This window comes from Phascolarctos cinereus, unplaced genomic scaffold (assembly GCF_003287225.1).
Source record: "Phascolarctos cinereus isolate Bilbo 61053 unplaced genomic scaffold, phaCin_HiC Scaffold_4;HRSCAF=312, whole genome shotgun sequence".
Classification (NCBI taxonomy): Eukaryota; Metazoa; Chordata; class Mammalia; order Diprotodontia; family Phascolarctidae; genus Phascolarctos; species Phascolarctos cinereus.
The window spans coordinates 652,275,159-652,295,627 of NW_027555847.1; the positions used below are offsets into that span (position 1 = coordinate 652,275,159).

Sequence of the window (20,469 nt, forward strand, 5' to 3'; positions counted from 1 at the left end):
CTCAAGACACCTGAGGAGCACCTCATCTTATCTCCACCTGACCTAAAGACCTCCACTAGCTACAAAGACTAACTTTTAATAAACTTCATTATCAGATTTCTAAGTTTTATACACGTGGCCTGTTTCTCTCCTGGGTTTGGTGGTTAGTTCATTGAAAAATCGTTCATTTTACAGGGCAGTATCTGCTAAAAACATAGGAAATAATGTAAACAGAGGAACTGGATCAATGCTCCTCTTCCATTATTTCCTACAAACCCCAAGAGTAACCCTGACTCATTGAGAAAATGGAGTAGGGCACTAAAGCATATGCCTACTTGCCCATCTAAATAAAGACATTTATAAGGATCATGAGATAGGTATCAAGGGCATGACTGGTCATGGTACTGTTAGAGAACAGTCAATTTTTTACAAGCATTATTCCATCTTAAACCACATCTTTGCCATCATGCAACTAACAGAAAGATCTCATTGTATTTATTGCTTATTGATTATAAAAAGCCTTGAATTTGGCAACACAACATGCAAACTCAAAGGCCTTTTTCCAACAAAGTTTTCCGTGTACACATCAAAGTTATGTAAGATTTTATGAAAGACATAACAGATATAACTTTTTTTGACCATAACAATCATTACCATCAGCTAAGTCAGAAATAAGGAGATATCTGCTTGCCAGATGTTCATTCACCACTGTCATAGAGTTCCAAGGCAGAGTCCAAGGTGAAGAGGGATTCCCAATAGTTGGTCAGGTTCCCTAGATGTTCCTGTTTGCAGAGGACACCAGACTGGTTGTATCAAGCTCTAGAACACTGCAGAACCTCCTAGACGAAGTCTGTCTGCCCCAACCATCCACACAGGTAAAACCAGTAGAGTGCATGAAGAATACCTATAGTCAAGACTGACATGCAACCTAGAGTTTGTCCTTCAGCATATGTGTCTATGAATTATCTAACGAATTTACTTATCAATTCAACTAGCTAATGCCAAATAAGCCAGCACAAATCAGAAACTGGTTTTATTACATTCAAAGTATATTATTCTCCACCAGTGGTTGATGGGGAATGTGTTATTCACAATTTAGCAAGTGATATTTATACAGGATAGTAAATAAAGAAAAGAAAAATGGCTACTCATTAAAATGCAGGTGGCCACACCAAAAACAAATAAACAAACAAACCTACTTGTTAAAAGAAAATGTGTATCACTTGCTATAGGGGATAGACAGGGTATCTACCTTCTTGGTATAGCTAGTTTCACTAAATCAAAGATAACTGCCTATCAGGTCAGACAAGGGAGGACTCAATCCTTCACCTTCAGCAACTAAGTCTTTTTGTACACATATGTAAAAAAAAGGGGACTCTGCAGGGCATCAGAGCTGCATCTGGTTTTGCAGTTTATGAGGATTCATAGACAGCAAAATGGTTAATACAGAACAAAACAGAGTCAGCTATGTTTTTCCAGAAATTCACTTCCAATTACACACACACACACACACACACACACACCCTTGAAAGTGCTCTCTGTGTGTATGTACATGAGATAATACAAATAGACAAGTCGGGCTCATAATTCAACAGGAGAAAGGTGGGCCCAACAATCTAAGGGAACCCAAGCTTTTACCTATGTTGGACTAATAAACATATCAACACCATTTCTTAGAAAAGTGACACAGGAGGGCTTCTAGCATCTCTCTCACTAGCAGGTTTGCTTTTGATCTGGTCAGACTGGAAGACACGAATGGAGTTATAATAAGGGGTTAAATAAGCTTACTTTAGTCTAGTCTAGTCTTCTTAAAGAGAGTTTGCTGATAATAGGAACACCAACTCCCACAGCATTCCCTAACAACCCTTCTCACAGCAGCTGGCATGAAGCAGGGTGCAGCTACCTACTCATCTGGATGGGGTCAGTTGAGACCAGTACAACTTGTGCACTTCCCTAAATCCCCTCACGCCCTGATGGGAGCTGGTTGACGCAAACACATAGATTCCCCCTCCCACGCCTAGATGGGGGATGATCGAAGCATGTACAGCATTCAGCCTGAACATTCACCCCTATCGGGGGTCCCCAGTCACTGACCAGTGCCCACTTGCTTTACAGGGTAACAGACAAAGAAGGCATGTTGCCAGCAATAGCCTCACAATTTTACATCACTTCATCCCTATATCTACTGCACAAGCATGGTTGAAACTGTTTTGAACCATGATTGTGAGAACTCATATCTAACACCTGGGAAGTAGAGATTGTTATGGCTATGGAAGAAAACTCTAAGAAAGAATAACAAAAAATTCACTTTACACACACTAAAATTCACCTTCCTCACAACCTAAAATGAGGGTCTCTTTTTATTTTTTTGCTTTTAGGCAATTGGGGTTAAGTGACTTTCCCAGGGTCACATAGCTAGTAAGTGTCAAGTGTTTGGTCTGAGGTCGGATTTGAACTCAGGTCCTCCTGACTTCAGGGCCGGTGCTCTATCCACTGCGCCACCTAGCTGCCCCGAAGGTCTCTTTTTATACCAATAGCCTAGCAGTCCTCTCCTACAGTTGTGATTACAGACCATTACAGCTTCTGAAAAAACTGAAACTGATTATCCCAAGAAGTGTCAAGGCAAAACACATGCTGGATGTGAACAAGCTGTAACCCGTGACACACAGAAGACTACAAAGATGAATTAAAATAAAAGATACCGTCAAATCAGTGTACAATCTGAAAAGGAGGGATGGTCTGGTAGCAAGAGCAAAGGCCAACGTTTGGATGTCCTGTGGTTCCCCTGGTATGTTTACATTTTCAGGAGAGAGACAGGAAGGTACCCAATGTCAAATTTATGGGCATCCATGGACCAAAGTTACACAGGATGGGCAAACAGGGAAGGGGTACAGTCTGTGTCATGTGAGGCAGGGGGGAAATCGCAGATTCACTGCAGTATGAAGTAACTGTTTCTAATACACAGTCAAAAGAGATGGGAGGGTCAGAGAGAAAGAGAGTGTCTACAATGAACTATGATATAAGGTAGAGAGTAATGGGACAAAGGAGTGATACAAAGAACTCTAGAAAATAAGAGTTGGGAGAGCTCATTTTTATCAGGGAAGGGGTTGTGAAGGAGGTAGTATCTGGGCCTGGCCTTGAAGCAATAATATGAGCTTAAACAGGCAGAGATGAGGAAAGAGTACATTTGAAGCACAGAAGGGTAGCCTGAGCCAATTCATCAAGCAAGAAAGGGGAGAGGATGGGTTCTAGGAATGGGCCATAAAAGAGTCTGGCTAGAAAGTACAGTGTTAGAAGCAGTAAAGTCAGGAAAAGCAGTTTAGAGACAAACTACTGAGAACCTTTAAGTTCGGCTAAGGAGGCTTATTATACTCCACAAGCAATGGGGAGCCACGGAAGGCTATGGAGCGAAAAAGTAACAGTCAGGGCTGAGTCTCACAAAAACTATTTTGCAGCTATGTGAAGGCTGGAGCAGGAAGGGAATTTGTATAATCAAACAGAAGAGAAATCAGGGAATGACCCGAGGTCACCCAGTAAGTGAGGGACAGATCCAGGACTAGAGAAAGGCCAAATGCCATGACAACTGTCTTCAAGGTTTTTTTTGTTGGTGGTGGTTGTGTTTTTGGGCAAGGCAATTGGGATTAAATGGCTTGCCCAGAGTCATACAGCTAAGTAAGTGTTACGTGTCTGAGGCAGGATTTGAACTCAGGTCCTCCTGACTCCAAGGCCGGTGCTCTATCCACTATGCCATCTAGCCACCCTATTTTCAAGTTTTTGAAGTGCTGTCATAGGGAAGAAACATCACACTTGCCTGGCTTGGCCCAAAAGGAAGAACTAGAAATGCCGAGCTACAAAGGAGCAAATTTAGGCTTTATATAAGAAAAATATTTCCCAATTGTTAGAGCTGTCCCAAAACTGAATGGGCCACTCTTGGAAGTAGTAAGCCTGCCCTCCTTGGAGCTCTGTCAGCTGAGGCTGGATGACTACCTGTCAGGTGTGATGTGGAAGGGATTCCGGTTCAGGTACAAGTCAGACCAGCTGCCCTCTGAGGTCTGTGCTACCTTTGGGACAGACAGCGTGGGAGCTAGAGAGGGTGTGCTCAGAGTGGGGAAATCCCATCACAGCCCAGTCTGTACCAAAGGAGAAGCCTTTAGAAGCCCGGGCCAAGAGTGTCAGCATGCCTACATGGGAGGCCAGTGCTGCGCTGCTGCTGCCTTCGAGAACACTCCTCATCCTTCTTGACCTCTATGTACAACTGACACTGCCATCATCTACCTTCCCCTCCCAGATACTCTCTCCTCTCTGGGATCAAGGTACTCCTCTTTCCTCCCTATCTGACTGGCCGCTCCTCAGCCTCCTTGGTAGGCTCTCCATCCAGGCCAGGAGAATCCTCCAAGGCTCTGTCCCGGGCCCTCTTCCCTTTGCCCTCCAAACTCTCTCTCTTGTTGATTTCATCAACTCCCATTGGTTAGAGTTGTCATTTCCATGCATAAGATTCCCAGATTGACTTTTCCAGCCCTAATCTTCAGACTCACATTTCCAGTCGCCTGTTGGGTATGTTGCACTGGATGTCTTCTATTCTTCTTAAACTCAAAACGTCCACAACTGAACTCATTTTCTTTCCCCTGCAAACTCTGCCCTCATCCCAACTTGCCTCTTCTTGTTGAGGGTTCCGCCATTCTCCCAGTCATCCAGGGCTCAGTGTCTTCTTTGACTCCTACTCCCCACTCACCTCCCATATCCAATCACTGCCAAACCTGGTCATTTCTGCCTTCACAATATGTCTCATTCATGTCTGCTTCTTGCCAGTCAAAAGCACCACCCTAATCCAGGCCCTCATTACATCCCACCTGGAAAGCCACTGAAATGGTCTCTGAGCCTCCCGTCCGGTCTCTACTCCAGGAAGGCTCTGCCCCATTACTTCCTCCTCATAGTACTTTTCCTAGTTTGCTTTCACTCCCCTCTAGTTTCACCTTTCGCAAGAGGCCATTCCTGGGTCCCCCCAGCCTAGTCTTTGCTCTGAGATTACCTTCCATCGACATCCCTGGTTATTTGCATGTTGTCTCTCTCACTGGAATGTGAAGTCCCCAAAGGGCAAGTGATTGCTTTTGCCTTTCATTGTATCCTCAGTGCTTAGCTTTACATATAGTAAAGGCTGAATAGGGCAGCAAGGTGGTGCAGTGGAAAGTGTACTGAGCCTAGAGTCAGGAGGACCTGAGTTCAAATCTCAGCCTCAGACACTTACTAGCTGGGTGACTCTGGGCAAGTCACTTCACCCTGTTTGCCTCAGTTTCCTCATCTGTAAAATGAGCTACAGAAGGAAATGGCAAACCTCCAGTATAGTTGTCAAAGAAAACTGCAAACGCGTCACGAAGAATCAGACTGCAAACAACTATACAACAAAGACTGAGTACGTGAGTAACTGACTGACTGGCTTAGGGAACTGGGGACCAAGAAGCCTGTTAGAAACATATGGCTATGTGGTGGCCTGGGGAAAAAGGGGAGAAAGAAGCTGAAGGGAAGTATCAAAGGAAATAGTGGCTGGGTTTCCAGGCAGAGGTAGGACAATAAAGGGGTGGGGCAGGTAAAGATCTGGCTTTCTTAATTTTTTTATTTACTTTAAATTCACAGAGTAAAACAAACATCTGCATAACATAGTATAATAAAAAAGGTGTTGCACATGAAATAGCACATCAATTATGTACAACTTGTTATTCCTTTTAAATTTATAATAAAATTATCATGTGAATAAGATCTGGCTTTCTTGGCATAGGGTGGGGGACCAGGATGTTTATACAGGGTGGGAGTTAGGCAGGTTGGCCTTACTGCTGTGCCCTAAGTCTGGCTCATTCCTAGCTCATTCCAGTCTAAAATAACACAACCCTACTGCCTGGACAGAGAGAGACAGATATGTGTAAGGGGCCAGGGGAGAAAGGTATGAATCACTTACATTAGGTCTGCATCCTTGGAAGAGACAAATATCCACTGTTCCCCAGGCTGGCTGGCACCATCAGCCACCACTCTCTGTATGGCCTTCCCCACCAGGCCAGAGCCCCCAGTGACCAGGATCCGAGTGCCCTCTGATGGGTCTGCCATACCTGCTGCACCTGTGGGGACAGAGGTCACAAACAAGGTGGGAAAAGTTGGGCCCTGCCTCTCACCTGCCCCAAACCTACTGTAATTAGGTAATAATGATCAGTTATCTTTAGAGAGCCTTTTACATACATTGGCTCATTTGAACTTCACAATCTTTTAAAGTAGGTGATATTACTACTGTTCAAGCAGTGGTTAAGAGACATGCATAGATAGGGCTCAATTGTGGCTCCATTCTTGACCAGTCAACTCCATCTCCTTCATGAAGCCTCTCTAGATCCCTTCACATGATAAGACCTCTTCTGCTCCAACCTCACATAATATTTTGTTTTGTACCTCTCTGATACATTTGAGATATTGAGACAGCTAGCTGGTGTAATAGCCAGAGTACTGGACTTGGGGTCAGAAACACCCAGTTTGACTTCTGCACCAGTCACTTAACTAGCTATGTGATCTTGGGCAAGTCACTTATCTTTTCTCAACCTCAGTTTCCTCATCTGTAAAATGGGGATAACAGCACTTACCTCATTTCGAGGATCAAATGAAATAATATATTTAAAGTACTTTACAAACCTTAAAGCACTATATAAATGTTAGCTATAATAATAATAACAATAATTATCATTATTATTCTTAGTGTTTCTGCCCTATCCCCATACTTAATTACAGTTCCAGGAGGGCAGGAAGTGTTTAATCTAAACTTGGTGTCTCTCCCAGTGTCTGGCATAGAGCTCTGCAAACAGCAGACACTTAACGGTGTGTTGGGTCCTTTCCTACCCTTCCTCTCTGCCCCCTCCCCCACCTGCTGCTTCTTCCTCCTTCCTCCCCTCATTACACCAAACTAATACTAATAAACAGCCATTAAAAATGACAGCTATCTTTTTTTTTCTTTTTGGTGAGGCAATTGGGGTTAAGTGACTTGCCCAGGGTGACACAACTAGTAAGTGTTAAGTGTCCGAGGCTGGATTTGAACTCAGGTCCCCCTGACTCCAAGGCCAGAGCTCTACTCACTGTGCCACCTAGCTGCCCCCTAGAAATGACAGTTATCTTAAGAAGCCTGGGCTTCATGATCAGTGTAGATTATGCAAGGAAATGGTAGAGGCTGTGGGTCAATGTAGTTGGCAAAGTCTGGCATCTACTCAAAGCCTAACACAACATAACCCAACAGCTAGAAATACACATCACAAGCTATTACTATTCAAGGCCTGACAGATAAGTCCCCTTATTACTACTACCACCACTACTACCACTACCACCACCACCACCACCACTACAGCAAATTCAGATCTCAAAATATCCTGGAGAAATCAGCCAATCAACTGGACTGGAAGCAGACCACTAGCACAGACTGAACTGTGGCCTGCGATCTCCTGGACATAAAGGCTGATCCATAAAGACTTGAGAAGTCAAGTTAACAAGCTTTAAGAGCAATGCTTTTTAGTAGATGCTGCCAAAGCTCTGTGGACCAAAAGCTCTAAAAATACAGAGACCTGGCAGAGGAGATCAAAATGCTGTGGAGTCAGGAGGAGGTGCACATCAACCCCATCGTGGTGCCTGCTGCTAGAGTTAGACTCAGGGCGTTCTCAGGGAGCTTAAAGTCTAATAGTTTTAATCAACTACAAAAACCAAGTGGTTTGTTTTCTTTTTTTAAATCACCTGTGCAACTGTCTGGAGAACAGTAAAGATAAAATAATAATACAGTGGAAAAATACTTTGTCACAGGGCCATTTCTAGCTGAGTCCCATCAAAAGAGATGAGGATAAGATAACAACATCACCACAAAGATAACAACTCTTACTTCTGTGGTGCTTTAAGGTTTACAAAATGCTTTCCTCACAATAACCCTGTGAGTACAGTAGGCTAAGTATGTTCCACCCCATTTTACAGATGCAGAAATAGGTTCAGAGAAATGAAATTGTGTTGCTAAAGGTCACACAGATAAGAAGGGACAAGGTTTCAAACCCAAGTCCCCAGATCCCTAGGGCAAGACTCTAATGGACCCCTGCTCCTTCTCACCACGTTGAATTTCTAATTGGCCAAAAGGCTGAGGCCCATAGATAAAAGAAACTCACGTTGTGGCCAAAGAGGTACAGGGATTAAAGTTCACAGGCTAGGCTGCCTCCATTGGGTATAATGGCCTTCTCTTTGCCACCCGCCATTTAAGAGTGGTGCCCTGGGCACCACTCACAAAATAAATACAAATCCTACCATACTCTCTCAGGACCAGTCTCATAGTGGGAGAGGAACAATCGAAGTGACCAGGGAGTCTCTGCCCTGGGATGCAAGGGCTAAGACAGGATCATCTAAGAGTGCGAGGAAAAACCTCTCTGAGATCTGTACTTCCTGGAGGCCACGTATCCATTCAAACTCTCCTGGGGAAGCATAAAATCCCTGTACTCAGGCCAGGGCTGGCCAGGACCTATTATCAGTCTTCTCTCCAACTCTCTCCCTTTTGTGTCTCACCTGGGCAAGTCACCCTTCCTCTTAAGGCTGGAGAGCTCTTTACAACAGCTGTGACAGAATCAGCTCAGAGCCTTTCAAGGTGGAGCCAAAATGGAGCAAAAGCAGGGACTCACCTGAGCCCTCCCCCAAACCTCTTCAAATATCTCTACAAAGTCACTCTGAACAAACGCTAAAGTGGCAAAAACCACAAAGAGACAGTGAGGCAGATTTCCAGCCCAAGACAACCTGGAAGGTCAACAGGAAAGGTCTGTTGTACTGGCCTAAGAGAGGAGTGTCTAGCAAGCAGGGTGCTCAGCAGGGTCCAGCAAGCAGTCCAGACCCGGCAAAAGTAATGCAGGAGCAGGCTTCGGGGGACAGAATCACCAGCAGCAGTGGTGGGTTCCAGTCTTCTCACCCCCAGACACCAGAGACAATTTAGAAGGTCAGCAGGAGGAGTCTGTCGGAGCTGCGTGAGAGAGAAGCGCAGTCCAGCAAAGGGCTGCAGGGTATGTCAATACAGTCCCTGTACCAGCAAACCAGGAACAGGCTTGGGGAGTGACTGTATTGGCAGCATAACAGTAGCAGTGGCTGCAGCAGCGGCTGTGACTGCTCCTGGAGCTATTTGCCTACAGACTGAACATTTGAAAGCCACCTATTTAGACTTCTGGGAGCCAAGATGACAAAGTAAGTAGCTCTTACCCTCCCTTATTGACCTTGAAAAACCCAGAGAATATTGCTCCAGGAAAAATCCTCAAATAGTGGAGCCAGTAGAAAGATGAGCTGCAACAGTCTTTCTGCTGGAGAGGCTAGGGGATTTAAGGAGAAAGGTCCCTCTTGGTGTGGCTAAAGGGGATCAGTACAGGAAAGGAGGTATCCTACCAAGCTAGTGGCAAGCCCCACCTCAGCAAACTAGTAACCAGGCCCCTAGCCCTCAGCACAAGAAGCCTGGGACAGTGCCCCTGTACCCCAGAAGCAGAGATCAACTTTAAAAGCCAGAAAAAAGGCAAACCACATGAGTAAAAAGCAACATAGAAAAACAATGACCACAGAGAAGTATCTTGGTGACAGGGAAGATCAAAACAAATTCAGGAGAGGACAACATTGTCAATATACCCACATCTGAAACTTCAGAAGGGAATATGAACTCATCTCAAGCCCAAAAGGCCTTCTTAGAGGAGCTCAAGAAGGATTTTAAAAGTCAAATAAGAGAGGTAGAAGAAACGTTGAACAATTCCTTTAAAAATACAGTTGACAAAATGGAAAAAAGTACACTGAAGAAAACAACTCTTTAAAAAGTAGAATTAGCCAAATGGAAAAGGAGGTACCAAGCTAACTGAAGAAAACAATTCATTAAAAATTAGAATCAGAATCAACTCAATATACCTGCAGAGCTCTAGTGAAAAGGCACATTTAAGGGCAGAGGACGCTCTTTTTGTCTTTCTGTCTGTCACAGTGCATATCACAGTATCGGTGCTTAATAAATGTTTATTCATTAAATAATTTTGTATAGTTTTTTTTTTTTGGTGAGGTAATCAGTGTTAAGTGACTTGCCCAGAGTCACACAGCTAGCAAGTGTCAAGTGTCTGAGGCCGAATCTGAACTCGGGTCCTCCTGACTCCAAGGCCAGAGCTCTATCTACTGAGCCACCTAGATACCCCTACAACTTTTTTTCTTTCTGAAATCTTTCTAATGAAATCTACTCATTTTTCCTCTCTGGGGCCAAGGAAAATGAAGCTAATCTCTTTTCTAAACAACAGTCCTTCAAACAACATAATACAGCAATCATGTTTTCCAAGCTCCCTTCTCTGGTTCTCTCCTCTCCACTCTTCCTCCCTTTGTGTGTGGATGGGTAGGTTCAAGATCAGCTCCCCCCTCCCCCCTGCCCCTGATCAACTGATTAATGAGCATTTATTAAACATCTACTATGTATATACATTGTGCCAGGTGCCTAGAATACAAAGACAGAAGTGAAACAGTCCCTTCATAGTTGTTTCCATGTTATCTCCTCCATTACATTGTAAACTCCTTAAGGGCCGGCATGGTCTTTTGCTCCTTTTTGTATCCCTAGCACTTAGGCCAGTGCCTGGCATATAGTAGGCACCTTGCCTTCAGGTTGCTAACATTCTGTAGGGGGAAACAACATGCACATATTTAAGTATGTGATACTCAGAATAAATACAAAATAACCACATGGGAGTTGGGCATTGGAAGAGAGTGAAGAGGACTGGAGGGCACGTGGAAATCTGGTCCTGTCTCCAGTGACTGGGGCAGAGGGGCTCAGCAGGGCAGGGTTGTCTGTGGACCCTTAAGAGCATCTAGGGGGCAGTTAGGTGGCAGTGGATAGAGAGCCGGCACTAGAGGACCTGAATTTAAATTCGGACTCAGACACTTACTAGCTGTGTGACTGTGGACAAGTCACTTAACTCTGATTGCCTCAGTTTCCTTATGTGTAAAATGAGAAGGAAATGGCAAACCACTCCAGTATCTTTGCCAAGAAAACCCCAAATGGGGTCACGAGGAGTCTGAAACGACAGAACAACTACAATATGGGCACTCTCGGTGGGCCTCAGTTTCCCCCCTCTGTCCAAAGGGATAGATCACATCTCTAAGCTCCCCTTCTGCTGACACTCGGGGAGTAAGTGACGCCACTCCACCCCACGGCCCTCCCCAGCTCCCATTTCCCCCATTCCGCCTTCCCCCAACCCAGACTCCCACCTCGCTTTCGGACTCCACCTGCTGCTCCACAGCTGCTTCCGGCAGGAGTCCACGCCGGCCACGCAGGAGGATCCAGCCAAAGCCGGGAGGGGGGGGGCGGGACGGAGAACCCCGTGGGACGCTGGGAAATGTAGTCCTGCTTTGTGAATGGAGGTTTACCTCGCACGTCCCTTCCCTACACAAAGAATTCTGGGAAATGTAGTGCTGCTCTGCATCCCAGAGATCTCTGGGAAGTGTAAACGTTGCACGGAGCTCTTCCATCCCCCAACTCACCCTATCCGGTCCAACTCTGAGTGTAGTGAAAAAGAATGGGTCATGGCACTGAGAGCTGGAAGGGCTAGATCTCAGAGGTTAGTTCAACCCTTTCACTTTAGTTATTTTTTAATCTTTAAATTTTCTAAAATTAAATTTTTTAATGAACAAAAACTTTTTCTTTTGCTATCTTCTCACCTCCCCCATTTGGAAAAAAAAAGAATTAAAAGGAAATCCTTTTAACAAATATGCCTAGCAAAGAAAATCAGATTTCAGCATTAGCCAAATCCAGAAAATATACATTTCAATCCTGGAATCATGATTGGTCATTATGTTGATCAGAGTTCTTGGGGTCTTTCAAAGCGATTTATTTTTACTGTGTAGTTCTGTGTTTACTGTGCTGTGTAAACTGTTCTCCTGATTTAGCTCACTTCCACTGCATCAGGTTTTCCTAGGTTTCACTGAAACCATCCTTTCCATCATGTCTTATGGCATAGTAGTATTCCATTAGTGTAATTTGTTCAGTCATTCTTTAATTGATTGGCCCTCCCATTTAGTTTCCAGCATTTTGCTACCACAAAAGGAGCTGCTGTAAATATTTTTGCACGTACAGATCTTGTCTTCTCTGTGATTACTTTGGGGCATAGGCCTAGTTTGTGGTTGTTCAGTTGTGTCTGTGTCTTTGTGAACCCATTTGGAGTTTTTCTTGTCAAAGATACTGGAATGGGTTTTCATTTTCTTCTCCAGCTCATTTGACAGATGAGGAAACTGAGGCAAGCAGGGTAGGGTAACTTGCCCAGGGCCAAACAGCTAGTTAAGTGTATGAGGTCATGTAAACTCAGGACTTCAGGGCTGGAACTCTATCTACTGCATCACCTAGCTGCCCATAGGCCTAGTAGTGCTATCATTAGGTCAAGGGTTTGCACAATTTAGTAACTTTTGGGACATTGTTCCCAATTACTTTGCTGAAATGGCTACAAAAATTTACAGTTCCACTGACAGTAGAATGTCCTTGTTTTCCTGTAGTTAGGACAGTCCAGTTCTGGAGTTCAGAAGACTCTTTTTCCTGAGTTCACGTCTGGCCTCAAACACTTACTATCTGTTTGACCCTGGACAAGTCACTTAACCCTGTTTGCCTCAGTTCCTCATCTGTAAAAGGAGCTGAAGAGGAAATGGTAAACCACTCCAGTATCTTGTAACAAAGAGAAACAGCTAAGCAAGACAGCAGCACCCATTTGACAGCATGTACAATACTATGCTTTAGTAGTCCTCTATCTCTTTGCTGAGAAGACCAACCTGAAGGTCTACAAAACTCTTGTGCTGACCTTGTTGTTGTATGCCTGTGAATCCTGGACAGTCTACAAGCACCATGCCAGGAAATTGAATTGCTTCCATTTGAATTGTGTAAGGAAGATTCTGAAGATCACCTGGCAAGATAAGGTACCGGACACTCAGGTCCTTTCACAAGCTGAACTGCCAAGCATTCAAACTCTATTGCAGAGAGAACAGCTTCAGTTGTTCAAATGCCAAATGTATGTTTGCCTAAAAGACTATTTTATGGAGAACTCCTGCAAGGCAAGGACTTACAGGGAGGTCAGAAGAAGCAGAACAAGGACACTTTTAAGGTTTTTTTAAAGAACTTTGGAAACGATTGTGAAACATGGGAGACAGGCACAGAACTGACCAGCATGGGGTGCTACCGTCAAAGAAGATGCTGTGCTCTATAAGCAAAGCGGCATTGTAGTGGCTTCAAAGAAAAGAGATGTGCAAATTTAGAGTCATCCCTCCTCTAAATGTTGCTGTGGACTATTTGTGTCTGATCTGTGGTAGAGTCTTCTCAACTCGTATCCGTCTGATCATACCTTGGCCCTGATACAGTGATATCATTTTAGTTCTCTTTGAAAATGAAGGCCAATAACCAGTCAGGGCAGTGGGTCCCATTTAGGGGTTCAAGAGTCCACTGGGGGTTCACAACAATGGTCCAAAGGATTCATGCTATAAATTCTATAATGTTGCCTTAAGCAGTAACTGTCCAGTTATGTTGCAAATATATTTTTCCTGTGACAACAAACATATGCGTATATGAAGCATTGTAGAATTGTTTCTGCATCGATTCAAAACCTGTAATGATCATGTATACAACAATTGTGTTTATACAGTGATTCCATAAAATTATGCTACTTCTAAGTGCAGAGTTCTTGAAGTTCCTCAGCCTATCATCAAATTATTTCCAAACCACTATACTTGTTCAGCATTCCAGTGCACAAACTGGATTCCAATGATAGGTGCCTTGGCTTACCGTCATTTGTGTTGGGTATATGGCACCAGAGAAGTTCCCTCATTTCCCTTTATCACCCTGCAATGATACTTTATCAGTTGTGTAATCATGTAAACAAGATGGCACAAATGTTGGTGTTCTCGCAGTGCAAATGTCAGGCTGTTTTAAAACCATGGTCTCTGGGCATGAGCCTTCGAAGCCATCTTGAAACCATCACAGACCATCATAGATGTCTCTCTTTGCAGTATTAAGGTTATTTCCTGATTTAAACTTATCCTCTTCCTGTGTTACTATTCTCCTGTCTGCCAGATTTTCAAATGAACTGGTTGGCAACATGGATCAGTAGACATGATTCAGTAGAGTCTCTGTGAGAATGTAGCTTGTGCAGTGCCAGTGAAAACAAAGAAGAAAGTCCTGTTCTAATAGATTCCTTCCCTACAGAGCTTAGCTTACATATGAACACTGGTGAAAATGAAGCAACACAGGCAGTTGCACTCTAAGTACATTTCTCATTTAATACAGCTCTTATCATTAGCCAACAGAAAAGTAACTATTTCATATCATAACTAGCTTTTCATTTTTGTTGATTGGTTAAGTGGCTAATAATAAAAAATCAATTTCTGTTTCAAGCAGGAGAGCTTATATAATTCTCCAACCATTTCTCATTCACTTTATTTGCATTTTAAATCAAAATATAGAAATAAATTTGATGTTTGACCAAATTTAAGACTGTATTTGTCCGGTGTTGAGCCAAATATTGCAAGCTCTGTGATCCAGCAACACTGGAGCTTGGTGTTCCTTACACAGGACACTCTCTTCCCTCCTCAGGCACTGGTTCTCCCCTAGGCCTAGAATATTCTCCCTCCTCACTTCTATCTCAGCTTCCCCAGCTTTCTTCAATGCTCAGCTCAAATCCCACTTTGTGCATAAGGCTTTTCTCAGTCCCTTAACCTCCTGCCCCCATTCCCATATCTCTGAGTGGCTAGTGTCTTTGCTTCTAAGATTATCTTCCTTCCATTCTAATATATCTGGTCTGTACCTAGTTATGTACATGTGGTCTGAGAGGGACTGTCATCTTTCTTTATATCCCATCACGTAGCGAAGTGCTTGGCACATAGAAAGTGCTTATCCCAGAGGTTCGTGTAGATAGGTGTAGGGGCTTTATATGTGCAGATACTGGTCTCCGGTGACCCCTGTCTACATCATCTTTAACTTTTATGGGATACATGCCCAGTAATAGAATTGTTAGTTCAAAGGGTATGGGTAATTTAGTCACTTTTCTTCCATAATTCCAAACTGATATCCAATTCACAACTCTACCAACAGTGCTAATATGCTTGTCTTTGTAACTCTAACACCTCCAATGTTTACTATTTCCCTTTTCTGTCATCTATGTCGATCTGTAGTGTGTGAAGGGATATTTCAAGGTTGTATCACTTGCATTTCTTTTACTATTAGTGGTTTAGAACATGTTTTCAAATGGTCATTTATACTTTGAAATTCTTTTGAAATCTAAAGGCTCACTACTCATCTATTGAGAAATGGCTCTCGGTCTTATATGTTTGTATCAGTTTCTTATATGAGGTGTTCCAAAAGTCTTAGCTTTAATGTCTTGTGTAAGTATAAATACACACATACGTATATGTATATGTGCACACATATGTACATGCATATATATCTTGGCTATCAGACTTTTATCACTGATATCTGGTACAATTGGATTATTTTAGATTAAAATAATTGTGTAGGGAGACCAAGAGAGTCTAAAAAATGCCTTAGTTAATAAGCATCTGACTTGTCAAACAGAGAGTGGTAGCTACCAAAAACAACACCAGGTTAAAATATGAACTAGTTTGGAAAATTAAGAATGAAGGATGATCAATGCTTATAAGCAACATCATCTTATAAAGCAGAAAGAAGCAGTTGGAGGGTAAAACTGGTTTAAGGAAAGCTTGGCAAGATATCCAACCAGCAAAGTCATCCCAAGGACATTCAAAGATGAAAATAGAAGGACTACAAACAGAAGAAAAATGGAAAAGATTTGTAAAAAAAAAAATCAATGTTAACAAAGTGTTTCCTCCATCAAGTACAGTCAGATCACCACATTTGGATTCCAACATCGTAGTCCCAGATGTGCTTATGGGGAGTTAGAAATGGCACTAAAGAGAACGCAGAAGGGAAAAGCAGCAAAATTGTACCAAGTGTAGATAGAGGTGATTCCTTCTGGAGGCAACATAATTGTGAAGGCCTTCAAGGATCAATGTAGAAGGTATCTGAAAGAGACAAAGATTCCCCAAAGCATGGAAATGGTCTCAAACCTTATCAATAATGAAGAATGAAAACTAGAGATGCTTATAAGTACCAGGCGAAATGCTTGCTCTTCCATTTATACAAATTCTTTATAAGACTCAGCTGTATAATAGTCAAGGACATCCTTGTAGGGAATGAGCAGAGTTTCAAAGGCAATATTCAGTACTGGACCAAATATTTACCATTTTGCAATTCACTGAAAGATGGAGAAAATATACAATCCCACTTTGATTGTTGTATGTTGATCGTGAAAAAGCGTTTGATTTGGTAGGGCAAGATGTTGTATTACAGTCTCTTTTATAACAAGGCTTCTTCCATCCATATGTCAAAATCATTTAAGATTCCTTGAGAGATTAAACAGCTGAAATAGTCCCATTCAATGACCCTCTGATCTTAAATATCAAATGAGATATAAAACAGGGAGATATATGGCCATCAGGACACTGATGGAGGACATCTCATGTGGAGTCCTGAGTGGAGAGGAATTTCCTGTGGATGGTGAGATCCTCTAAATGTTCCTATTCTGAGTGACCCTAGTCAAGTCACCTAACCCTGTTTACCTCAGTTTCTCATCTGTAAAAGGAGTTGGAGAAGGAAATGGCAGACCCTAGTCGAGTCACCTAACCCTGTTTACCTCAGTTTCTCATCTGTAAAAGGAGTTGGAGAAGGAAATGGCAAACCACTCCAATATTCTTGCCAAGAAAACCCAAAAAAAGGGGTCACAAAGAGTAAGATATGACTGAAATGACTGACGTTGTGTGACGTTAAGCCCTTGGACATTTCCTAGACTCCTGTAATCACTCAAAGGAATTTGGCCTAACCATCAACACAAGAAAGAACAAATGACAAAAGGACATGTATTGTCCAGATGACAATGTATGTTCAGACAGATAAGCCTGGTGTGTGTGTGTGTGTGTGTGTGTGTGTGTGTGTGTGTGTATGTGTATTTGGGACAGTCAGTACTGCAGTTGAATATGCCCAGAGTTGAATAGGAGAACAGTGGCTTTCAATATCTTCAGGAAATCCCTGAGCTCCTTTAATGTACCCAAGTCTCCTGTGAAAACAAAGGCCCATCTTTTTAGTACTAAGATTCTATTGTTTTTACATGTAATTGGGAAATATTTAAATAAATAAAAATATGTTTTAAAAATACCAACTGTTCTACTGCTGTTGCAGTGTAGCAGAACAATGTGGAATAGAATAACCTCTGAGGAGTTAAAAAGGATTATTCAAAGAGAATCATGGAGAGGCAAGAGGGAGGTATGAATAGACTGGGACACATAAGCAATGAGGGACTCCAAAGAAAAATAGCAGGGGGGCAGCTAGGCACAGTGGATAGAGCACCGGCCCTGAAGTCAGGAGGACCTGAGTTCAAATCTGGCCTCAGACCAAACACTTGACACTTACTAGCTGTGTGACCCTGGGCAAGTCACTTAACCCCAATTGCCTAAAAAAAAAAAAGAAAAGTATGAGGAATGGATGTCATCAAGTAACTGTGTTGTAGGGCTGAGCTCCACTGGTATCATTTTGCCTTGGATATCGGGAGAAATTGAGCAAGGTCTCCAACTGGTTGGATGGACCCCCAGTGGTAATCTTATAAACTTCTGGGTGGTGCCATAGCTGGACTGGCCCTTTGGTAGCTTTGTGGAAGATATATTGGAGAGAACAAAGACTTGAGGAAGGGAGAACAATTAGGAGGCAATTGCAATAGTCCAGGCAAGAGGTGATGATGGCATGGACTAGAGTGGTGGACTTGTGAGTAGGGAGAAGTAGAGAGATGTGAGAGAGAGAGAGCGTGGAGGTAGAATCAAGAAAACTAGAAATTGGATATGTAGCATAAAGGAGAGGGAAGGTGCCTCCAAGATTGGGAACTGGAGTGACTGGGAAGAGGGAGGTGTCCTAGACAGAAATAAGAAAGTCAAGAAGGGGATTTTATATACACACACACACACACACACACACACACACATACATATATACACACATGTATGTATGGGTACATATGTGTGTTTATATGTATATTATACACACATATACGTGTGTGTATGTGATAATAAAGGGAGAAAGGTAAGTTCTGTTTTGGACATGTTTGATTTGAGATGCCTTTGGGATATCCAACCCAAAATGTCCAGTAGGCAATTGATGATCCAGGACTGGAGTTGAAGAGAGACACTAGAGCTTGAAATACAGACCTGGGAATCATCACCAGCTTGGTGGAGTGGAGGGAGGGAGGGAAATGAGAATCAGTCTTGAGGGAGTAGAAGGGGGGATGAGTCTCAGTCTTGGGGGATTGGGGGAGAATAATCTTGGAGTGGAGAGAGGATGAACCTCAGTCTTGCTGTCTTTACTCCCTTCCCCTCTTGGTTAGAGGAACATCTTGTGAACTTTGGTGTTCTAGAAGCTGGCGGCAATGTCTGTCCTGGGAGCCTAGGACAAACTAGATATACTGAAGAAAGAAATCTTCAAGGACTCTACCAGTGTGTGGCACAGCTATCCTTATTTCCCAAATTAAACTCAGAGGCTTCTCAGGGTAGAAAACAGAAAGGAGTTTTAATACAATCTCTTGAGAAAGGGCGACTAACACTGAGATAAACTTTCAGTGTCAGACCGCCCGGAGCACAGATGAAACAAGTTTTTATAGACCCTTACCGCAATTTCCCCTCCCTAACCCCCTTCCCCTTATCCCATTGGCTGGGCTTCGGGGTGCACAATCTATTCACGGACACCTCCCCCAGTAACAGAGAACAAAGGCCGTTACACAAGTTTGCCCAGAGACAAGAAAAGGCGGGAAGTTTTGCAGGGACAAGCAGTTCAGGTTGGGGGTAGGGCTATTCTTTTTTGCTAAGTATTTAAAAAAAAAACAGAGTCTGAGAGGGGGAGGGTTTTGAAAGCAACAATACCAGAACCATTAACAAGAACTAATGACCCTTTGAGGAGGCTTCACTTCTGAGAGATCATCTCTCACACCAGGAACTCAGCAGAAAAGCTAGACCCTACCTGAGGGGGGCACCTTGAGGACTCCAGCAGAAGGACTTCCAAAAGCCTTGAGTTACTCCTTTTGCCAAAGGTGCTCTAAGCTTGACCCACTTCCTTATGGATTTTGTGTGTATTGGTGCAGGGATGTGTCACAAACATTGGGGGAAGTTTTGTGCCTCTGGAACCCTGAGGGGGCCTGGGTACTAGACCTGACAGCTTCAAGGAGGCGGTTGGAAGAGTGAGTCCAGACCTATATATACTACCTATATTAACTGTGTTTTAATATATCATGTCACCAATAAGTCTTAAAGTTGTTCCATCAAGAGCAGCATGTTTCCCCAGTGAGGGTAGGGGCAGAGTGCTGAGAGAGATTGCCAACGTTTTAACGTTTCAGAGTGATTTCCCATTTTCTTTAGTATTCCTAGATCAATACTGAGTTGCAGTCAGTACACCCGCATCAAGGCCTGGGGGCCAGCTCTAACGGCTGTGGATGAGTGCCCTCTAGCGAATAGTGGGATGGAAACAGTGGCCTTTCGTAGCGCCACTTGGTGGTGAAAATATGTATTACACACCCTTTGCTAGGGATGGAGAGAAATCTGCTTTTCAGGAGGTTGTAGGGGTGTGGACTGCTCTGGGAGCACTACCACGTATACAATTTAATTCACATCAACTGTCCCATGTGGGCTCTCCTTTTTTAAAATTAATTTTTATTAATTTATTTTGATTTATCAACAATCACTTCCATATGCTTTTGAGCTTTAAATTTTTCTCCCTCTCCCTCCCCACCTCTCCCCTCAAGACAGCTCACAATCTGATATAGGCTATACATATACATTCCTATTAAACATATTTTCACATTAGTAATGTTGTAAGGAAGAATTAGAACCAATAGAAGGAACCACAAGAAAGAGGAAACAAAACAAAACAGAAGAAAAAAAAAGCAAATAAGATGCTTCAATCTGCATTCAAATTTCATAGTTCTTTCTTTGGATGTGGATAGCATTTTCCATCATGAGACCTTTGGAGATGTCTTAGATCTTTGCATTGCTGAGAAGGGCTAAGTCTATCAACGTTAGTCCCTCGCACAAAACGTGGCTGTTACTGTGTACAACGTTCTCCTGGTTCTGCTCACTTCACTGGGCTCTTTCTTCTGAGGCAGCTAGGTGATACAGTGGAAAGAGGTCTGGGTCTGGAATCAGGAAGGGCTGAGTTCAAATCTAGCTTCAGACACTTACTAACTATAGGATCCTGGGCAAGTCGCTTAACCTTGGTCGGCCTCAATTTCCTGTAGAATGGGGAGAATAACAGCCATATTCACAGATTGTTGTGAGGATCAGATGAGGACGTGCTTCTAAAATGCCTGGCACACAGGCATTTCTATAAAGCAGCAAGCCAGTTCAGAACCTAGGAATTAAAATACCTAC

The 20,469-nt window shown here is 43.1% G+C and overlaps 1 protein-coding gene and 1 long non-coding RNA gene across 4 annotated transcripts in view; one reads left to right on the forward strand and one right to left on the reverse strand.

The window, feature by feature from the left end:
• GFUS (GDP-L-fucose synthase) overlaps positions 1-11,317 on the reverse strand; it is a 30,444-nt gene extending 19,127 nt beyond the window's left edge. For all 3 annotated transcript variants that reach the window (XM_020995274.2, XM_078153813.1, XM_078153812.1), the window contains exons 1-2: positions 11,230-11,317; positions 5,930-6,086 (exon numbers count right to left, since the gene is read on the reverse strand). In XM_020995274.2, the coding sequence (XP_020850933.1) occupies positions 5,930-6,075 (146 nt within the window). In that variant the 5' untranslated portion in view covers positions 6,076-6,086; positions 11,230-11,317. The remainder of the gene's footprint in view (positions 1-5,929; positions 6,087-11,229) is intronic.
• A 156-nt stretch (positions 11,318-11,473) lies between these two features.
• On the forward strand, positions 11,474-13,668 carry LOC144457047 (uncharacterized). The gene is made up of 2 exons (XR_013486360.1): positions 11,474-11,579; positions 12,508-13,668. It is a non-coding gene; the product is annotated as an uncharacterized LOC144457047 (long non-coding RNA).
• The last annotated feature ends 6,801 nt before the right edge of the window (positions 13,669-20,469 follow it).